At 29.6% G+C, this 21350-nt stretch overlaps 1 protein-coding gene across 2 annotated transcripts in view; it reads left to right on the forward strand.

Annotated features, from left to right (window-relative positions):
• Nucleotides 1-21350, forward strand: part of LOC107445377 (collagen alpha-1(IX) chain) — a 158994-nt gene that overhangs the window by 123832 nt on the left and 13812 nt on the right. The window contains exons 28-38 of one of the 2 annotated variants that reach the window (XM_043039897.2): nucleotides 223-267; nucleotides 3694-3747; nucleotides 3857-3910; nucleotides 5329-5391; nucleotides 6828-6899; nucleotides 11384-11419; nucleotides 11519-11578; nucleotides 11683-11715; nucleotides 14196-14342; nucleotides 15980-16034; nucleotides 18055-18156. In XM_043039897.2, the coding sequence (XP_042895831.1) occupies nucleotides 223-267; nucleotides 3694-3747; nucleotides 3857-3910; nucleotides 5329-5391; nucleotides 6828-6899; nucleotides 11384-11419; nucleotides 11519-11578; nucleotides 11683-11715; nucleotides 14196-14342; nucleotides 15980-16034; nucleotides 18055-18156 (721 nt within the window). Of the gene's footprint in view, nucleotides 1-222; nucleotides 268-3693; nucleotides 3748-3856; nucleotides 3911-5328; nucleotides 5392-6827; nucleotides 6900-11383; nucleotides 11420-11518; nucleotides 11579-11682; nucleotides 11716-14195; nucleotides 14343-15979; nucleotides 16035-18054; nucleotides 18157-19744; nucleotides 19847-21350 lie in introns of both variants that reach the window. The other variant, XM_043039898.2, reaches the window with a different exon arrangement.

Here is a 21350-nt window from a genome sequence, read left to right on the forward strand (position 1 = left end):
TATATATATATATAAAATACTAGATATTTTGTTGCTATTGTTATTAACAAAAAAAAATAATTCTACTTAAATAATGAAGGAAAACCAAAGTATTTAAAGCGCTCAATCGCATCCAATCATAATTTGACTTACTTTTGAATTATTTAAGGAAATATAATGTATTAATCAAATTGAAGATATTCATCTACGGTTCGTAAATTCTCTTCTTTTGTCTTTACTTAGGGACCACCGGGTCCTCAAGGTGCCCAGGGCATAGAAGGAGCTGAGGTAAGTGAGAATTTCCTAATGAAATAAATTACTTTGAAAGTCTGCCTTTCTTTGAGGTTTTATTACCCAGTTCTCTGACATTTAAACTAACGCTAATTAAATTGCACAAAAGCGCTGAAATACGAATATAACTTTGTTTCGTAAAAAGAGATTAATATGTTATTCAAGAACATTGTATTTGAAAATGCCAACAACAGCGGTAAAACTTAATAAAACCCGGAAATATTTAAACACTAATTATTAAGATTATTTGTAGGAATTCATTATTGGTAGTTAATGTTTTGAGGCTTTAAAGTTGTTAATATTTTCAACGTTATGCAACGGTTAAAATTTCAAGGTTAGCTTTATGTTTTGTCTACAGTTATGCATTAAATTTTTAATTGGCATTATTTGTTTCTGATATTAACTTTGAATACTTTAGTGTTAACCCTCTGTTTAAATTTTTTTAAACATTTGTCACTTTAATTTTAAAATATTTTATGGAAGAGCCACGGTGGCTCAGGGAATAGAGCTCTCGCCTCCCGACTAGGTAGCCCGGGTTTGAATTTATCACCGGCTCGCATCGACCACAGTGCTAATAAGGTTTTTAATGTGTGAGTGAGGGTTTTGGTATAATAATAATTAAACGGGTGAGAAATATTAACAATAAAATTTAATTAAATAATAAAGTAACAAAGTAAACATATCAGACATAAATATTTTCATGTCAACATCACCTTGGGCACACCTAAAATACTACCACTACAGTAAGAATAAAAACAGTTCTGTATGTTTTCCCTCTTAGGGGAAAAGTTGAATCATTTTCCCTTTTTGTGTTTGCTGAATCTCACTGTGCTGAAGTAAAATATCCTCAGTATAGTAGACGGATCATGGTTTAGAGTCCCCTTGCCACCAGACCAATCATAGAAGTATTTCGTGACTTTCTCCTCTATGTAACGCAAATGTCGGTTAGCTCCATCAAAAAGATTTCCACAAAATCAAATTTCTGTCAACACTTAATCCAGGAGTTCACTTGTCTTCTGGATTGGTTTCAAAATGACAGGGCTACGGAGTACAACATTGGTAGTCGTAAACTCAAAATTGGGTCAGCTGTTCAACGACGGTTATGAAAATTTTTTCGCGCGCGGATTTTCCGCGGTTCTTCAAAGGATAGAGTATTCGCCTCTCAAATAGGTTCAACAAGGTTCGAGTCCCAGCTGCGACTGGTTGACACAAATTCTGCTCCTGCGACTCGCTCTGACCACAGTGCTGACGGAAGATATCCTCTCAGTTTTCCCCGCTGGTGGATTATGGATCAGTTTCTCCTTCTCGTCAGGCTGACCATGGCAGTTTTTCGTGGTTTTCCTCTCCTTGTAACACAAATGTGAGTTAGTTCAATCAAATTCACTAGAGTCCGCCACAAAAGCCATTTTTTGTCCCAATGTTTGAGCCGGGAGTTCCCGTGTCTTCTGAATTGGATTCAAAATTATAAGACTACAGAGTTGAACATTGATAGCCTGCTATTCAACTTCAACACCAGTTATAAAATAAGGATAATATAAGGATAATGGTTGGACAAAATAATGGAAAAAAAATTTTTTTGCGAATATATATTTTTTCATATTTCTCAAGAAATACTTAAATCATTTTATACCTTCAGAAGTGGTTAGATCATGCGATTTCGCATACTTTTCTATGAAGTTGAAAACTTTTTAGAGATTTGAGAGGCCTACATTAAATTACAGACGGAAAATAGTGTTTTTGAACACATTATGCTATAAAATATAGCAATAAATTTGTAACTTGTGACAATTATTTTGGTTACTATTTGCACAAAATTTCGTAACTTTAGCGTAATTATGAATGGAAATATAGACATTTTTATAAAAAAACAAAATTTTTATCTAGCGATTTTTTACCGCAAATTTAAAATTTAAAATTTTCAATAAAATTAAGCAAATTTTTAGATTAATTAATTAAAAAAAATTTTCCTTAAAATTCGAAAAATACTTGTTTAAAACTGTTTAATAAATAAGTAATTAAAGCAGTTCTTATACACTGAGAGTGTGCGAAAAATTTTACCAATTTTTTTTTTTGTTTAAAATTTTGTAATTAAATGCATTAGACATATAATGAAAAAAGACTGATTTAAATATCTTAAAAATTTTAAATGTTTCAAGCAATTTTCTAAGTAGTTTTTGTACTTTTTAAAAGAAACTCGAATTGATTAGGGGAGTTTGTTTCAACTAAGGGGTTTCTTCAAAGGAGGTTTTAACTAAGGGGTTTCTTCTAATGAGGTTTCAAAACTAACTACCAAATGATAATACACTATCCACCAATAAGTATTTGGACACGTGTGATTGAAAAGTAAAGCATTTTCTTTCTATTTATTATGAATAAAGTAAAACTTTATTCATAATAAATAGTTGGTAGAGCCTGCTTGAGAGGCAATCACAGAGTGAACCCTCCGGGGTCATATTTTCCACAAGTCCTTGTGTGACGGCTAGTGGTATTTTCTTCCACCCGGCTTGGAGAAAGACATGCAAGTTCCTTCACCGATTTTAGACGGGTCGTACACCCCTTAATTCGGTGATCCTACTCGTCTCAGAGGTTCTCGATAGGGTTCAGGTCTGGGCTCTGGGCAGGCCAGTCCATTCAATTAACCCCATTGACACCATACCAAGCCTTGGTGACCCTCGCAACATGACAGCTGGCAGTGTCGTCCTGGAAGTAGCAAGAGTCCATCCCGTAAAACTGCCACAACGTAGGAAGCACATTGTCATCCAAAATAGTGTAGTAGGTATCTTGCATGGGACTAATGCCGATGTTGTTCCATACACGATATATACCGGCGGAGGACGTGACGTATCTCAGGACCGCAGATATAGTCATTTGCATAGGTGTCCAAATACTTATTGGTAGATAGTGTACTTTACAATAAATATTCATGCACCGAAATATTACTGTATAAGGAAAGAAAACAATGGTAACGGAAAGTTACTTTTATGGGGGATGATCCCCAGGAATGCCGGTGTCATTTTAAATAAATCTTGTTTGACAGTGGAAAATGAAATTAATGGAAAACCCCTTATCATTTTGAGATTTGTTTTAAAGAGTACGAAAACAACTTGGAAAATTGTTTTAAACTTTTTAAACTTTTTAAAATATTCAAACCGGATTTTTTTTATTAGTTTTTAAATACGATTCTCTACAAATTTAAGTAAAAAAATTACATTTTACATGCTCAAGCACAGTATAAAAGAAGAAGCATGCTTAAATAGGAGTATTTCTTTTGTGCCATGAAAATATTTTCTTCATTTTTTTTTTATATTTTAAAACTTATTTAACTAGTCACATCCAGAATAGCAAGACAAATTTAATTTCTTTTTAAAAGTAAATATAGTTTAATTATATAAAATTGTTTACTAATTTTTTTAATAATTCAAGGGTCCAAGAGGAATAAAAGGTGAAGCAGGTCCACGTGGTCCAGATGGATTGCCCGTGAGTAAATTTGATCAAAGCATTATCTTCTTCAATAAACAAAGAAAATATTTTTAATGATTTTCAGAGCTAATTCACCACCGATAATATTTCCTTTATTTTGCTTTAGGGAGAGGCAGGAATTCCAGGAAAACCAGGACCATTTGGAAAGCCCGGACCCAAGGTACGGAGAACAAGTGAAATAAAAATATACGAAATCTCAGAACAAGTAAAATAAAAATTGAAAAAGAAATTGTCAGTGCTTCCAAAATAGACTAACCTTGATTCTTTGTCCATATATGAAACTAATTTTCGACACGTTCTTAGGTGTGGCGCTGCATAGAATATTAGATTATCGTCTACACTAAATCATCAAGAGCGCGTTCTTCCATTGGTCTCTATTTTCTCTAATGACTATATTCGATATTTCGTAGACAGGAAGTTAAGAAAAATATTTCCGATTTGGGAATATCATAACAGGTTTAGCACAAATAATATTCTGAAATGACGCGGACAAATTGAATTTCTTAAAATTTGTCTGTAAATTATATTTCACCATAATTTATTTCACAATGTTTTGAAAAATAAATATAGTGCAACTCATAGTTATAAAACAATAATCAAAGGTCTTAAAATATTTTTCCGTATTAGATTTAATTTATATTTCATTACGGAGACTAGATAATGGAGTTTGAGGTAAATCTACAGACATAGTTAAAGCAAATGAATCATTTTACGGTCTACTAACCAACAAATTAAGCTAAGTGTTGATTTAAAGGCCAATTTATATCATTTATATTATTTAATTTATGTTATTAAAATAAATAATTTATATAAAATCAACAGATCAGACACAACTAGCATATTTGATTCGATTAACTCAACAATAACAAATTAGATTTCTTGAATTCTTTCGAATCAAAAAAATGCATCAACTTATTTGAATTAATTACTTGAATTAAAGATTGGAATCTATTTATTATATATGCGTAGTTTATGTGACTTGTGTCAATTCAACCTATCAAAAGAACGAATAACAGTCTGTTTCATAACAGAATAATTAAACTTAATCAGATCGACTTAAGAATCTTTGTTCAAAGGTACAATAAAAATATGCCAGCAGATTATATTTTTATCAGCTGATACGAATCAACTAGTTCTGAGCTAATTGAAACTTATACTGTTTTATATAAGCTAATTATAAAGAACATATTATATCACGTTGATTCAAATTAATGGAGTACAATATTTCAGTTGAACTAACAGCTAGAGTATGATTCTTTCAATTCATTCAAATCAATCAAAGCTGTTGATTGTCAATAAATGTATCAATGCTGTTGATTCAAACAACGGATATTATTCCGTTAATTAAGTTGGTCGAACTAAGGTATCAAAATTGAGCTGATTTAAAAATTAGGATACTCATTAAAAACAAAATGGTTAATTTCACATTGAATGACTCCAATCAATCGACTTAAATCTTTGCTACAGCTTTTATTAAAGATAAAAGCAACAAATTTAAATAATCTGAATGTTAATTAATAGTTTGAAATTAGTATTAGATAGTGCTACCTGAATAATTCTGATTTTTTTTAATTCTAGGGAGATCAGGGCGAAAAGGGGTCAAGAGGTGCAGAAGGCCTCAGAGGGCATCCAGGATCTTCTGTAAGTTATTATACTTTTTATTTCTTTATTGTTATTGCTTATGGGCAACATTGTAGGTCAGACTTGTCTTTTATAAAACTATTTTTGCATTTTTCAAACTCAAAAAAATTTTGGATTACCATTATTTTTCTTTTGTTTCTAATATGTGTCGTCATTATTATATTTTAAATACTTTATTATTTTTTAAATAAATTAAAAACAACCCAAATATTATTGATTAATGATTTGTCATAATATTTTGGGAAGTGCTCTTCTTGAAAGAAATTAAATTAATTAAAAATTGAGTAAGCAGTAAACTGGTTGTTAGAATGTTAATCTAAGAAAGCATGAAGAATTCAATGATTTTCTATGGACATTTTAATAAGAAATGGCCTCAGATGAGAATAAAAAATTTACTTTTCGAAAGGAAAAATAAACCACATGCAATTTCTCTTTCATTTTATAAGCAAATTGCTGGCACAGAAAAACGAAATGTAATTCTACTTATGTTGCTACCTGGTATCATCAATAATATGGAGAAAAAAATTTTAGTCAAGACTTATATGTCCCTCTTTGTATTTTTAAGTAGTGTTCAAATGAAAATTCTGTTATTGTTTTATTAATCTATTTTTAATTGGGAATTATTTTCGTAATATTACATAAATTGAATCTGTTTAGCGTACTTGAATTTATAAACACACATGAATTTATGATAAGAATTACATTGGTTTAAATTGTAAATGCAATCACATAGCTGACTTCACTATATACGAAAACAACATATGAAAAAATAATTCTTATAAATTTTGAGAATTTAGTTGAAATATAGCTTATTCAATCAAGGATTTAAAAAATAACATCTTAATAGTAATTTGATGTCTGGAGGAAAATTGTATCGCAATTTTTGAGAGAAAGATTTTGCGGAGTACTTGGTGGTGTAAATGAAAACAATAACTGGAGAAGGAGATTCAACTTTGAACTGTAGAATATTTATAAACAATCTGATATTATTAAATACATGAAAAGAAATTGAATGAATTGGATCGCCCACGTGATTCGAATGAGTGACGACAACACAATAAAAAATATACTGCTTCTTACACCCGCAGGAAAAAGAAAGCGGGGAAGACCGCGATTGAGATGGGTTGACTCAGTGGAGCCTGATTTTCTCGCAATTAATGAGAAAAAAATTGGAGATCAAAGATAAATCGGAAGTCGTGGAGATATCTTTAGAGGAAGGCATTGGCTCACATTGGGTTGTCTGGCCAACTATGATGATGATGAGTAATTTAATGTTTACACACCAGAAAGTCATGAATGTATTTTTTCTTTGAAAATATGGTACCACATGATTAAGTGAAGGCGCTTTATCCATTTATATCATAATTCAATACCACTTTATTAATTAAATGAGCATGTACTATTATTAATATAATATTATTTTTCTGACCTTTTAGGGTTCACCGGGTCCTGTAGGTCCATCTGGTCCAGCTGGATTACCTGGATTGGTCGGTTTTCCAGGGCCTTCAGTAAGTAGATATTTTTTTACACCATTTCAAGTAAAACTACTAAATTACAAATGGGTTACATACTTCATACAGTAATAATTACGACACGTTGTACAATTAAAACATAAATTATATGAAAAACAATTTTCAGCTAACTTAACAGAATCAGAATATAACGTAAACAAATTGTTTACCTATATAGTAAAAATTTTGCTAATCATTATAGATTGGGTCTAAAATGTTTTTGTAAGAGACTATAGATTGAGTAAGATGGATATAAATATTGAATTTAAAGAATTCTTAAAAGAAAATGTTAATTTTGACATGTTTTAATTTTTATTATATTTTGATTTAATAATTATATTTCGACATATTTTAGTTATACATTAATAATAATGCCAAACGTTTTATGTATTATTTTTTTATTTTCAAATGTAAATTAGAACAAGAAATGAATGTTGATTTAAAAACATGTTCATTAAAATCGTTATGCTCTCTCTCTCTCTGAAGACCTGAAAAAAAAAACAATCGTCACTTGGTGAATCAATAACCAATCAATAAACAATAAAATCAATAAATGAGAGGCTACTTAAATTATGTTAGCAATCGGTAACTTTTCCCTATCGTTTTTTCTGAAAATCTCTTATTGATAAATATAAGCAAATACCAGTAAGACAATGGAAAACAGAAGAAGAATAGTTAGTTTACTTTAATTTTTTAGGTTTCAATAGAAATTATTTAGAATGGATATATTTATGCAAGCAGCTTGCATTAAATGATGACTTATTCAATTTTTTATTTGACTTACATATTTATTGACTTTAAAAATCTCAATGTCATAGGGGAAAAATCATTTTTCCAATAAAAAATAAATCACTTTTTTTTAAAATTTTACTATTACATCTGAAAGATACATGAATTAGAGAAATTTATTTCCAATATGTCTAGTGGTTTTTATTTCTGCGAAGAAGAAAAGAAAGCAGGAAATATTATTTTCCTTTAACAAGCCGAATATTTTTAGATAAACTTTATATCTGTTTTCAGCTTATTATCTACTGAGTTCCCCCCAAACAAGAAAGAGAGAAAAAAAAGAATCCTAAAATGAGGTGAACTGATTTCAAACAAATATTACTTGCTGCAATTCAAATAAAAAGTACATGAAGGATTTGTCTAAGAATCTTTTGTACTGCCGAGTACTGATACTATCGATATTTAAGATCGATAAAAGAACTTAAGAATCATATAACTTCCTCGAGAAACTGAGAAGGAAGCTTTAAAGAACTTTAGACTAGAACGGAAGATGAAAAAGTTTGAAAAGCTCTTTTTTTTTTGTTCCAACGAAAAATGAAAAGAAGTAAGATTTGTTTCGTTAGAGTGATTCATGCTTCAGAAAAGAGTTGATTACTCTGCACTTTAAAAGAAAAAAAATCAAAAACCTTTTAGTTAAAATATTCAAAATGTATTTATAATAGCTTCTATCAAGTTAAAATGAAGAGCAGATTTTCTATACACCTAAAATATTCTGATGTAATAATTAATTTATAAATATAATATTAAGAAAAAAAATTCATTAAAATTTGATTTAATGTTTGTGCTTAATAAAAGTATTATTATTTTCTGACATTCTATGAAATAACGCTTTTTAGTAAAAAATATGCTTAATGATATAAAATTTATTTTCATCAAAAGATATGAAGATGTTAGGGTAATGATAATCAATAATGAAGATGTTAATAACAATGATGGCATTTATCGAGCGTTCAAAAATAGGCACCCATTCTCAAGACAAGCCAGGCTTGAATGAAAGATAAAAACAAAGGGATTTGTAAAACCTCTCCAGATTTATAATCAAGGTGCATGTAGCTACACTCACACTTGAGGTTCTCTTGATGTAGATGGATTTATACCATAGAGCAATCAACTTTGAGAGGTTGTTTTTGAGGCGTAGAGAGGTTATTTTTTCTTCACTTCAAGTAAATAAGTCTATTTTAGTTCTGAATACATTACACCCTATTTCAACTATAAGTATTGCTTAGCTCTTCATGATGTTGAATTTGTGAGGTGTAAATGAGATTGAAATTGAAGTTTATTGAATAGGTTATTTCTGATATGGAACTACGGATACGGAACTCAGCACTACGATCTCTTTCTTAAACTAACTAAAATTGTTCTCTTTTCCAAAGAAGAAAATAAATCTTTTGAGCTCTAGCTATTTTCTTTTCAGACTATGACTATAGAGGTACTTCGTTCCAGTTTACATGTAAGGAAACTCCGGTTGTGGCGCTTTTTCATTAAATTATGTGACCGGATATACGCCGTTCTCTTTATCAGTTAAAATCTCGCTCTCCTATATCTTTTTTTTTAAAAAGTCAAAACTTGTAAAACTTAAAAATCGGGTACAAGCATTTCGTATATAAGTATTTTCTCGGGGCATTTGGAAGAAATTCTAAATTGTCTTAAAATTTATATAATCTCCTACTATATAAAACGCTAATACGTACGTATGTATGTATCAATAAAACCGATGATATTTCTTTTCTCGCGTTGGCAACAGTTTTCATTTTTAATTGATTGGATTCGGCGCGCAAGAGCACGTAGTGAGCATATCATATGTCTAATCGGGTGAATTCTCACAGAATTATCAAAAAAATTCTCACAAAATTATCTTCATCGAAGCCGATGCCTTACATCCGGCGTTCAGTACTATTTCATATTGTTTTACAACACATGGTTTTAGCCCTCTGGTGGGAAAGACTTTAAAACAAAACTTACAACAGTTACTTTTCTCAACAACTGAAATTTAGAATAGTGTGATTAAGAAAAATATGTGAACTGTTTGCAATTTCAAATTACTATTGAAATGCACATGTTTAGAATTTTCTACAGTTAAAGTTTTCGGAACTTCAGTGTTCAAAAAAGTATACAAAAGCTAGACGTTAAGAACGTATCCAAAGAGCGAGCATCGGATTGTGAAGCAATCCGAACTGAACTGCGACAGCAGTTTCGGGAGTTGGCGAGCAGGGGGCGAAGCCTCCTAGTTTATTTGAAAATAGTTAAGGGAAAAAATTAGCATAAAGATATTTTCATACTCTTTACAGTCATGGAAAATTTTCCCCGTCCCGCTCTTATTTAGGGCACGCGGGTAACTCTTTACAGTCATAGTAGTCATATATGAATAAGTAAAACAATTTTAAAAATGTCTTGAACTGAGAATCCAAAAAAAAAAAAAAAAAAAAAAAAAAAAAAAAAAAAAAAAAAANAAAAAAAAAAAAAAAATAATAACAAAATAAAATATGGAACATCTATTGCTCGTAATCAATCTACTGCTAGAGAAAATAAGTTCAGAAAACAGATGGTATTAGGAAAGCCAAAGTTGAGCTACCAACCAGCTATAGCTGAAACTGGAATCTGAAATTCCAGCTTCAAAAGTTAACATTTTATTACCAAACTCGTATTTAGAATAAAGAAATTAAATTTTATTAATTAAAAATTAAAATAACACTGATAAATTATCTTTACACCTTTGGTTAAATGCACACCATTTAATATACAACAGAATTTTTAAAAAAAAGACACATCAATAGCTTTTTATCTAATGATCGGATTTTCCCATTCAAAAGGATATCCTGCAGATGACTGTCTCAATTCAAAATTAAACTCTCGAAAACAAAGAGTGATTGAGGAATTAAACAAACAGTATGTTTGCCGTAAAAAGTGTAAAATATTTTTTTTTTACAGAAACTTTTTTTTAATTTAGTTACAAAAATTGCTTGTAGATGGCGCTGCAACTAATTGATGTACGTAATCTGTCAATTCTAGTGCTAAAATGTGAAAGAAGGTTGTCGTACCAATTTAGGAGGTTTAAACAATATATTTGGTTAAACAATGTTTTTTCTGGTGTAGAATATTATTGGTTGGATTATAGCCCTGCGATATTTGTATTGTTTTACAGAACTCTTTACAGAGTTTACCTCCATCTTTTGGCAATTTTTGTAACTAAATTCTTAACTTTCCGTACATTATTCTACAGCTTTCTTATATTCTTTAATGTTAATTTTCCTTTTTTGCTTACTTATCCGCATCTTTGGAATTATTCCAGAAAATTAAAAATCAAAATTGCACACTCTTCTAAATTTCGCTATTCCAAAAATAATTACATAATTTTTTTAAAAAAATTTCTTTCATTCAATTATTAATAATCTGAAACCTTTATAATTGCAAAATATAGAAATACTTTTTTCTTCTTAAACATTGTAATTTTAAAAGAAAACAATTTTAATTTTGATCGAAATCGGTCAAATAGCTCTTGAAGAAAAAAGAAATTCAAACTATGACATTTTATTACTCGAAAACTATTTGCCCTATTTCATTCTGTTCTCTAGCATTCCCTCCATTTTCGTGTTGTTAATTCTCATTATTCTAATGATTTAATAGTTAATAACGAGTAAACTAATAGTTAAAAGCGAGTTATATACATTCTAATAATATGTGATTTATACTTTCAGGGCCCACCAGGTCCACCGGGTCCCCCTGGACCTAAGGTAAGATAATTTCATAATAATTAATGAATGATGCTTAATTATATATTGAATTGAAACATAAATCTTATTTCAAAATAATGTAACCCTTTTTACTTTCAGGGTGAAAGTGGTCTTGTTAGCTATGATATTGAAGGTTTAGTACCACTGCCTGGTCCACAGGTAACGATGATTTGAAAAGTATTTAATAATAGTTTTTTATACAACTGTGAAGTTTACCATAACTAACTTTATTTAAAAAAATGCTTTATTTTCTTTTGTTTTAGGGAACTTCTGGTTCTATGGGACCTCCTGGAATGGTATTGTATTATATTTTCGATATTTAAGGATGCTTTCTACCTCTTATGCATATCAAATTAAAACAGCTATATTTTATGTACCTTTCTCTCAGATTCATTAAAATTAAGATCAATAAAAATTTAACTCTATAAAACGGCCTCTCCAGCTGCAACTGAAATGATTCTTTATGATATAATAATTGGTTTTAAATTTGGTTAAAGGAAATATTTTCAACTTTCTAAATTATATATTGAATTGAATTCAATTCAATTCTTTCCTCATTTTTAACATAAAAACTAAAAACAATTTTAGCTTATTTTTTAGTATATTTGCATAAATTATACTAAATAAACAATTTTTCTCCGAAAATTCATAAATGTATCCAGAGTGGTTGGCTACAAACGTGTAGCAATGTGACGAAATGAAATGAAAAAGAATGTAAAAATAGCATTGGAAAACTTTAAATAAGAAAAAAAAACAGTTAGGGAAAACTGTGAAAACAGTAATGGTAAACTTTCTATTCTTTATTATTTTACATTTTTTAATAAAAATATAAGCAAATTAAATTCCATAATATTATTTTATTCCATTTCTCTAACAAAGGAAACTAGGGAAGTGTGACTCGCCAATTTCGAAATAAACTAGTGGGATGTATGCCTTATGAGGAATAATTTTAGGGGGCAACATTCGTTTCGGCCCATAGAAGGTCCTGTGAGGGACAAAAAATAATTCCATATATAGAAAAATCGGTATTTTATTACTTCAATGCAGACTATTAGTTATTGTAATTATCTCATACTCCAATTAATTTTGTGGTACTTTCACGTATTATATAATGCATGTTTATTGTCAAAATGGATTTCGAAAATTTATATATCCGTAGTTTTTCAGAAAAACCTGTTAGGTTAATTTTGAAAAAAAATATTGACATCAAATTTTTTAAATTTTTTCCAAAAAATTTTCCAAATTAATTGGAGTATGTAATTACAAATCAATTAATTAATAATTAATTAATTAAAAATTAATTAATGATCGTATAATTGATTTGCTACTTTTGCTTTAATTTGTTAATAAGCAAATCAATTAATTAATAATTAATTGGAGTATGAGACAATTACAATAACTAATAGTCTGCATTGAAGTGATAAAAGATCGATTTTTCTACATATTGAATTATTTTTTATCTCTCACAGTACCATTTATGGGCCGAAACGAATGTTGCCTCCTAAAATTATTCCTCATAAGGCATACATCCCACTAGTTTATTTCAAAATTGGCGAGTCACACTTCCCTAGTTTCCCTTGTAAGTACTTTGATCTTGTAATCATATTTCAATAATATAAAAAGTGATTTCGGCAAAAATCTAACCAATCTTAATAAAATAAGATGATTTAAACAAGGTTAACTTAGTTTCGGGTAGGAAAACTTTCAAAGAGAAAAAAAGCTTTAATTTATAAAAAAAAAATACTTTTTTTGACAGGTACTAACGTGCACTTGTTACAATCTAGGGGCTACTTGAGTATGTAAGGTACATTTTCCAATGTAATTGTTCCAGCTGAAGTGTACGAGAAAAAACAGAAATTGATAAAATAAGAAGTCATAGAAGTTTTTGTGTACAAAAATTATAATTTCGTACTTGCACTCACTTACGCATTTTGCATACATAATAAGAAGTGTACATAAAAGACATGTAAATGTACATTAAAGTAATACATTTATACATTAAAACACTTTCAACCTTTGAACTATTCATTTTATTGTCAATTTTAATCAATTTAAGTAAGAAACAATGTCTCACTAGTTTAGATAGCAATTTCAAATGCGTGAATAGACACAAGTACAGAATTATACTTTTTATGTCTGAGACCAATATAACTTCTACACTATTAGTCCTTTAGGCTCGGGATTAGTCTCATTCCATTTTGCTTAAAAAAACATCGAATACAATGCTTTGTTTGGCTGTGTAAAGGGTAAATTTACTTTATCCCCTTTAATCACCCCCATTTCTTTCAACAAAAGAAAAAGGGGGAGGAGTACAACGAAGATTTCTGGCATCTTTAATAATAACATAAAAAAGCTTTTTATCAAAAAATACATTGGATATCAATTTTTTCCGCAGAAGTACCCTTTTGTGCCATAATTACTGAACTACTATGATATTCCTTAAAATTTACAATACGTTGAATTTTAATTTGTTTCAGTATTGATTCACTTCTTTACAAGAAGTATAGTTTACAAAAATGTATCTATATTTTTTAATTTCAATTTCATTAAAGTTGTACAGATTTTTTTTCTTTAGTAAAGAAGCCAGCTAAGATCCAAAAAGCCTAAATAAAGAGTTATAGTTATGAAATGATCCATTAATATTAACGTCAAATTTATTTGAGTCCAAAATTTATGTTTTTTTCTCGTTTGTCGAAAATGCAACATTTACTTATAACAATATTATTTTTTAACTGGAAATCCAGCTTTTTATTAGTAATGCATCAAATCTTTTTAGCCTGGTGAGCGTGGTGGATCAGGTGAGAGAGGACCGCCTGGATCAACTGGACCTGTAGGCATGCCAGGATCTGCTGGTCCACCTGGAATACCTGGTAATCCCGGTAACAGAGGTGGACCTGGAATGCCAGGATTGCCAGGACCTCCTGTAAGTTACTTTAAAAAATTTTAATCACTTTGTTCATTAACTTTTCCCGCAAAGTTGAGTAGTAAGAAAATAATTTTTTTGTTATATTTTTAATACTATTTAGCATAAATGGCTATAAAACTGGGTTTTTAAATTATACAAAAATTAAACAATTTCTGAAGCAATAAACGTAACATTTAGACACAAAGCAAAAAGTAAAAATATTATGAAAGAGTTCAACTTTTAAATATTCTTTTTATTTAAAAAAAATGGAGTAGCATTTTTCGAAGTACAACTTCTTTTTAAATCAAGAAAAGTAATAATTTAATTACTTTTTTATAGTTCGCCTTTTAAGTCCCTAAAATTTGAATTTCGTACTTGTTTAATATCCAATCTTTAGTTCAGAAGTTTGAGTCATTTGTATTTTACGCGTTGTACACTGCGTTGTTCTACTCTGAAAAATTACTGTAAAAAGTGGCACTTTGTATGCATCGTCTACAAAATTAATTTTAACCGAAAACTGTTATACTGTAACTTTTACAGTAATATTTATTTAATTACAGTGATTCAGTGATTTTACAGTAAATATTACGGTATGTCAGCGAGGGTATTTTACGGAAAAAATACAGACACTTTGGGGGCAATATTTGTCACAGTGAATAACTCAGAAATTTTTTACAGTGTACTTATGCTTCATTATTTTAACTTCAATTGCATTAAAAAAAATTTCCCTTAACAGCAGAAATCCATCTTTAATGTGCATACACTAATCTTTCGTATGAATTGAATAAAAAATTTGTTTCTACTGTTTACTGCGATTTTCAGTGAAAAAGCATTTTTGCTACGTGTATGACACAAAGAAACCGCTTAAAACATAAAATTGATTTATATTTGTAGAACAAAACGAATAAACGAATCGATTAATAAATCAGCCAGTTATGAATGAGTAACTCATTGAACGATCAGTGAATTAATGAATGAATCATAATGTCTACAAATAAATAATCAAATGAAAAACTCAGCATATTTATGAATTAGTGAATCATCAACGTATAATTGTAAAAGAAGTCAGCAAAATGACCTAAATCAGCGAATATCAACGCATTTGTTAATTCGCTTCCTTGTCCATTCATGGATTTGTTAACTTAACACTTTTGGCATTTATTGTATTACTGCCATGTTGACCTCACCATTTAATTTTTCGCTGTTACGTAGATTCCATCATTTACTATTAAACTAATTCATTAATTTATTGATTTGATTATCCATTAATTCTGAAACCGATTTATTTCTTCATTCATTGCTCAACGCATATATCGATTCGTTGATTAATAGAATACCTTATTCTTGGCTATTCTTAACTCATTGATTTATTAACTCATTGATTTATTAACTCACCTTAACTTAACCAAGAACATGTTTTAATCGAAGATTACGGTAAATAGTCGAATTAAATTTCAATTCGAAAGAAATCAGTAAGAACTAGGAATTACAAATTGCTTGCAGACATTTTGCCTTTTTACTAGTAATTAAGCGTAGGTACAGATTCAGTCTATTTAAATTGACATAATTCAAATCATGAATACATAAATTAACGAATTTTTATGTACTTATGAAATTTTAGATAATTTCTGATTAACCATTTTTGATATTTTTAGGGTCGAGGTTACACGGAAGAAGAAATGAGAGAAATATGTGCTTCTGTTCTTAGAGGTAAAATTTTTGTATGAAACACACGATTTACAAAATCTTTTATAATAATGCAAAATCATTCCTAAGCGTATTTTGCGTAGTAAATATATTATTTTATATGTCTTTGGGCATAAAATTAACTTATTTATTACAATTTATTTGTTATATTTATGACTATAAATATAAAGTAACTCAATTAAATTTTTTTTTGTTCTTTAAGTTTCAGCACGTGCTGCTCGAAGTACTTATTCTGTATGTATAAAGCAAAGAGTGTGAAAGTAACACTAAAAATGTCACATAAGCAGAGATACTATAGATTCAGTTCTATAAAATTCGATACTTGTAATGCTATTATAAACATCACATATATTTCTAGCAATTTAGATTCAATTAATTCTTAAATTTGTAGTTAATCCTTTTCTCATTAAAAATGACCTTATTTTCTTTTGCCGGGTAGGCTCAATGGAGTGGAAATTAAATTCTAAAAATCGATATTCTTTGGGTGACTGCTAACTGATTAACATGAAAATTAAAGTTCGCTAACCATTTGCCTACGGTGCTTGATAGCACCTGCTATTCTGGATCATCAGCTGTACCAACCGTAAGGAAATGGTTAGATTTCTTTCTTAAATTTATAAATCATTAATTTATACAAACAAGAACATTTCTCATTGTTAAAACACAAACTATGAGTTTCGTCACTGAGGAAGATTCTTGTTTATAGAACAGAAACTATATTTTCTAGTTCTGCTTTTATTCTTTTTTTCTTTCTCGGACGCTGTTTTAGTTTTGTTTCTCACCTTTATGCTTCCATTTTGCATTGACAACTTAACGTATTTATATTTCAAATCACATTTTTTTTCTTCTCACGTCTTCTCATTCTGGCAAGTCTTGAAAATGGGTGACAATTTTTGAGAGCTTGAAACATGGCTGTTATTTCCAATTTGTATATTTTTGAAACGAATGAATTTTTTGATCATGTGATACAGTATGTCCATTTTTGTACCTGTATCTGTGTTTTATTCACGTTTTTTAGATCACGTTGTTCATGTCTAACAGAAAATATTCATTTGAAGTCCTATTTTATTCTTATTTGCCTTATTTTTCCATTTAAATTAAATAAAACTATGTTTTTTAATCATGCTTTTAAATAATCTTATACATTTCTTTACCTGGTTAAAAGTAAATCAATCATGTTACATTACCGTTTCATCACAGAACATCACAGAACAATGTTCTACGTTTCAGATCCGAAACTATAGTGTGGCTGTTTATGTGATTATTTATGCTCTTTCAAAATTTTTACGTACAAAACAAGTATGACCCAAAGTTTAACTCTTTCATATTTGTTTAATTATTCTACATCAATTTTTTGAAAAAACACTTAATTTCAATCTTAAAGTAACCGTAAAAAATAATGAGAAGACTTATGAGAGGAAAAAGCTTAAAAATTAATGAATTGGGGTGTTTACGGAAAAATGAGGAAAAGTTTTTAGATCTTGTATTGATTAAGCTAAGCAAAGAAAAATAATGAGTATTAAATTGTTGTAGAAAGCTCATTTTGTAGAAAGTTTCAAACAATAAGAAAAGAAATTTTTGTCTAAAAAAATATAATTTTAATAAATTGGAACATTATCAAGATTTGAAACAAAATAAGTAAGAGAGATTTTATTTCAAGTATAAAATTTTAAAAAAATTAATGTATTTTGATTAGATCTTCATGGAAGAAAATAATTTGTGTTTTTTTTAATTATTAATTCATAATATTTATTGTATGTGTATGTTATTGTTAGAAAGAAATATTCACTTAGTCTATACTTTGTGTGAAATTGCGAATAAACGAATATGATTATAATAGAAATAAGCAAGGAATACGAACTATTTTCTTACAATTAATAATTAAAAATAAATTTCATTTTTTATATACTCTTTTTTTTAAAAAAAGATATTTATTCTCTTCACTGTATCACTATATATGCATTTTTTGTGTGAAAAATATTTAGTTTCTTAATTTTCTATTGCTCTCGATGAATCATTATAGAACAATTAGCAGAATTAACAGCCAAATTAAGAGGTCCTCCTGGACCCCCGGGTCGTGGAAAGCCAGGACGTCCAGGTCCGCCAGGTCCACAAGGTCCTTCAGGTATTACATTTTCTTAAAAATGACTTTAAGGAACCATTTTTGTTTCAGGATGAGCAGCAGAAAATTTTTTTTAAATATCACTAAGATAGGCTTCAGATTTCTTTTTTCTGATACATCTTTAACTACAGTCGCACGGAGCATGATTTCGTTTATTCCTTTCTATTTTCTGTTTCGTACTTTTCAATATACTCCAAAACTCTTTTGTCTCTATGCTTTCATCCTTTTTATAAATATTTCTCTTACTGCTTATATATGAGTTTTTTTAATTTGCTTATAAGCAAAAAGTGCAAAAATAAAATATTTTTTTTAAAGCCATTACAAGTCTTAATGTGATTTGGAATATTCCTACTGATAATATCAAGAAGTAGATGCATATGATGAAAATGGCATTTCGTCCTAAATCAATAGTATTTTGCTTTTAAAAATTTGAATCAGTTTCCAAACACATCATGCTAATTTTTTTTGCAGAAGTTTAAGCTTATTTCTAAAGTTTAACACTTTATAATATCGTAGTATATCATATTTTGTAGGCTAAATTTGGATGGTCTTTTAAAACTATTCACATATTGGACGCAAAGTCCAGTCTTTCCAAACCAGTTACATTTCGTGTACTATTGATTGAACATTTTTCTGAATCAGTGATATTTTGCGCAGTAGTTTAGTAGTTTAATTGGTAGCATCCTTTTAAAACAACCTTTTACTTATTTAGGCTCTGAAATCAACTTAGAATATGATATAACAGTAGAAATCTATATTAGAATAACATTTGCCAACCGATAATCCATCTTACGTAAGAAATTTTTAGAGACAGGTTTCATAAAAAGATCAACTAAACTATTTCTAAATTTCTAACCAGATCTATTTTAGCATATGCAGCTGAAACATGGCCAATGGCTGAAATGATGAAGAACTACCAGCAGTTTTTGAGAGGAAGTGCTTAAGATGTATGTTTGGTGGAATTCAAAGTGATCTGGCTGAAAAAGATAAAGAACTTTTTGCAGTTTTTGAAAGGAAATGTTTTAGACGCATTTTTGGTGAAATTCAAGATCATGACATCTAGAGGGAAAAGCAAATAGTGGACAATACGAAATCTGCAAAATTTCGGATATCAAAAAATTCACCAAAACGTGAAATGGGCATGTCACGTTATGAGAATGCGTGATGCACCACGAAAAATACTTTTTTAACCATACCAAAAATCAGTCAAAAGAGAGGTCGTCCTAAACTCAGATGGGCAGACTTTCCGAAAAGAGACTTGAGACGTTCTCAAAGAAACCTCATGAAAACCCAAGGCTAAAGATTGGGCGGCTTGGAATAGAATTCTAACGAAGGCCAAGGTCCACACAGAGCTATCGTGCCATTGATGAAAGAAGGAAAACATCTCAAAAGCTTTAAGATCTTCAAACTAATCTCGAACTCTATTGATTTATCGTCACGTGCTTATACGAAATAAAGTGAATCTTTTGTCTTCTGTGTACCTGCTTCATCTTGGTTAACCTGTAAGGCCTGGATGTCTTTGCTGCCCACATTTTAACTTGCATGATTCATTTCTTGCATGGCTTTATGTTTATTTCTTTTTCCTTATCAGATCGGTTCCAGGAATTGGTTAGTGGTTTACGTGGTCCTAGAGGCTTTCCAGGTATATCTAAACCTGGTAAGCGAGGAAGGCCCGGTAAACCTGGAATACAAGGTAGACAAGTTTCATCAATATATATTTTGAGTGTATTAACAATTGAACTTTATTTAGATGAGTACATTATTGGGCATTATTAGAGTTACCTTACACAACACGTCAACACGTTACCTTACAGAACAACACATCATTATAGAATCTATAAAAATCCACCTTATGTTAATAACAATTATTATTTTTAAAAACATTTTAACTATTGTCCCCTCAGTAAACACGTTATCAGCGTTATAGAAATATTTGTAGGAATGTTATCCTATGCTAAACTGTAAAAATTGTGGTGTAATATCTCTCTAAATATGATGTTGATGTTGAACAACCCAAATAATTGTGTAACGGAACACTTTTTTCAGGGTTAACACCAAATCGTAAGCTCATATACGATTGAAAAGGTATAATTTAAGTCTAAACTTTTTAAATTGAATAATCACCAAATTGGATAATTGAATTGAATAATCACCAAACTGTCTCGCTTTCACACCATACGAGAAATATTTTTACTTACAAAAACACCAAGCCTGGCACTTGGCGAGCTTTGAATATCCAGAAACGCTAAGTTGAATATTACGAGCAGTTTTGTTACTCTCTGGAATAAGCTGGCAACAGTGTGTTTTAATTCTCAAATCTGATATTCATCACTAAAATCAAAAATCCGTCACTTTATATGCATATATGCTCTTAGTTGTGTAATAAGGAGTATTGTATTTTAATTTTTAAATCTCCGAGAACTGTATTAACTGATTTTATAATTTCTATTCGTTTCCGTTCTGTTAAGCCTAGTTCGAATATATCTTAAGGTTCTTTCAGTGCTACGCTGATATAAAAACTAAATTCATTTACACATATTTTTTTTAAAGAATTATTGTATCTATGCATTCTAAATTAATGATTCTTACTTTATTTTGTATTGCAAAAATAACTTTTTAAATGATTCTTAGATGTTTCTTATCTTACTGTAATTACAAATTTTACTGTAAGAGAAAAACAAAAATGATGGCTACTTTTCAGAGCAGTGTAAAAGAACATTGGTATAGTGAAACACTAGATCAATGAGTTATGTATGACGCGTCACTACGTAACTTAGGTGAAAAGTAATTGCCACTACTTTTACCCGTGGGGATAGATTTTTTTTTACAATGCATGGACTGGCATCATTCTGTTTTTTATTTCATTGCTTGTGAATACGAATAAAAAAGCGCCCTTTCAAGACGGCGTTATCTGAGATGGTTCACCTTATGCCATATAATATATTTTTTTAAGCTTCCAAACTCTTGGCTTCTCATATAATGCGTTATTATAGTTAAATGTATGCCTCTTATCAACATTTAGGAATTTCGTTAAGAATTTTAATGTATGATATGCAATGACATCGTTAAGTCTATTATCTCATAACTCGCTAATACGGCATTGAATGCGATTATGTGGCGGAGCATTAAACCTAGAGTGCAAGTCTTGCGTTAAATTAATTCCGAAATGATGCTTTCACTCTGAGTATTAAAATTTT

This window comes from Parasteatoda tepidariorum, chromosome 4 (assembly GCF_043381705.1).
Source record: "Parasteatoda tepidariorum isolate YZ-2023 chromosome 4, CAS_Ptep_4.0, whole genome shotgun sequence".
Taxonomy (NCBI): domain Eukaryota; kingdom Metazoa; phylum Arthropoda; class Arachnida; order Araneae; family Theridiidae; genus Parasteatoda; species Parasteatoda tepidariorum.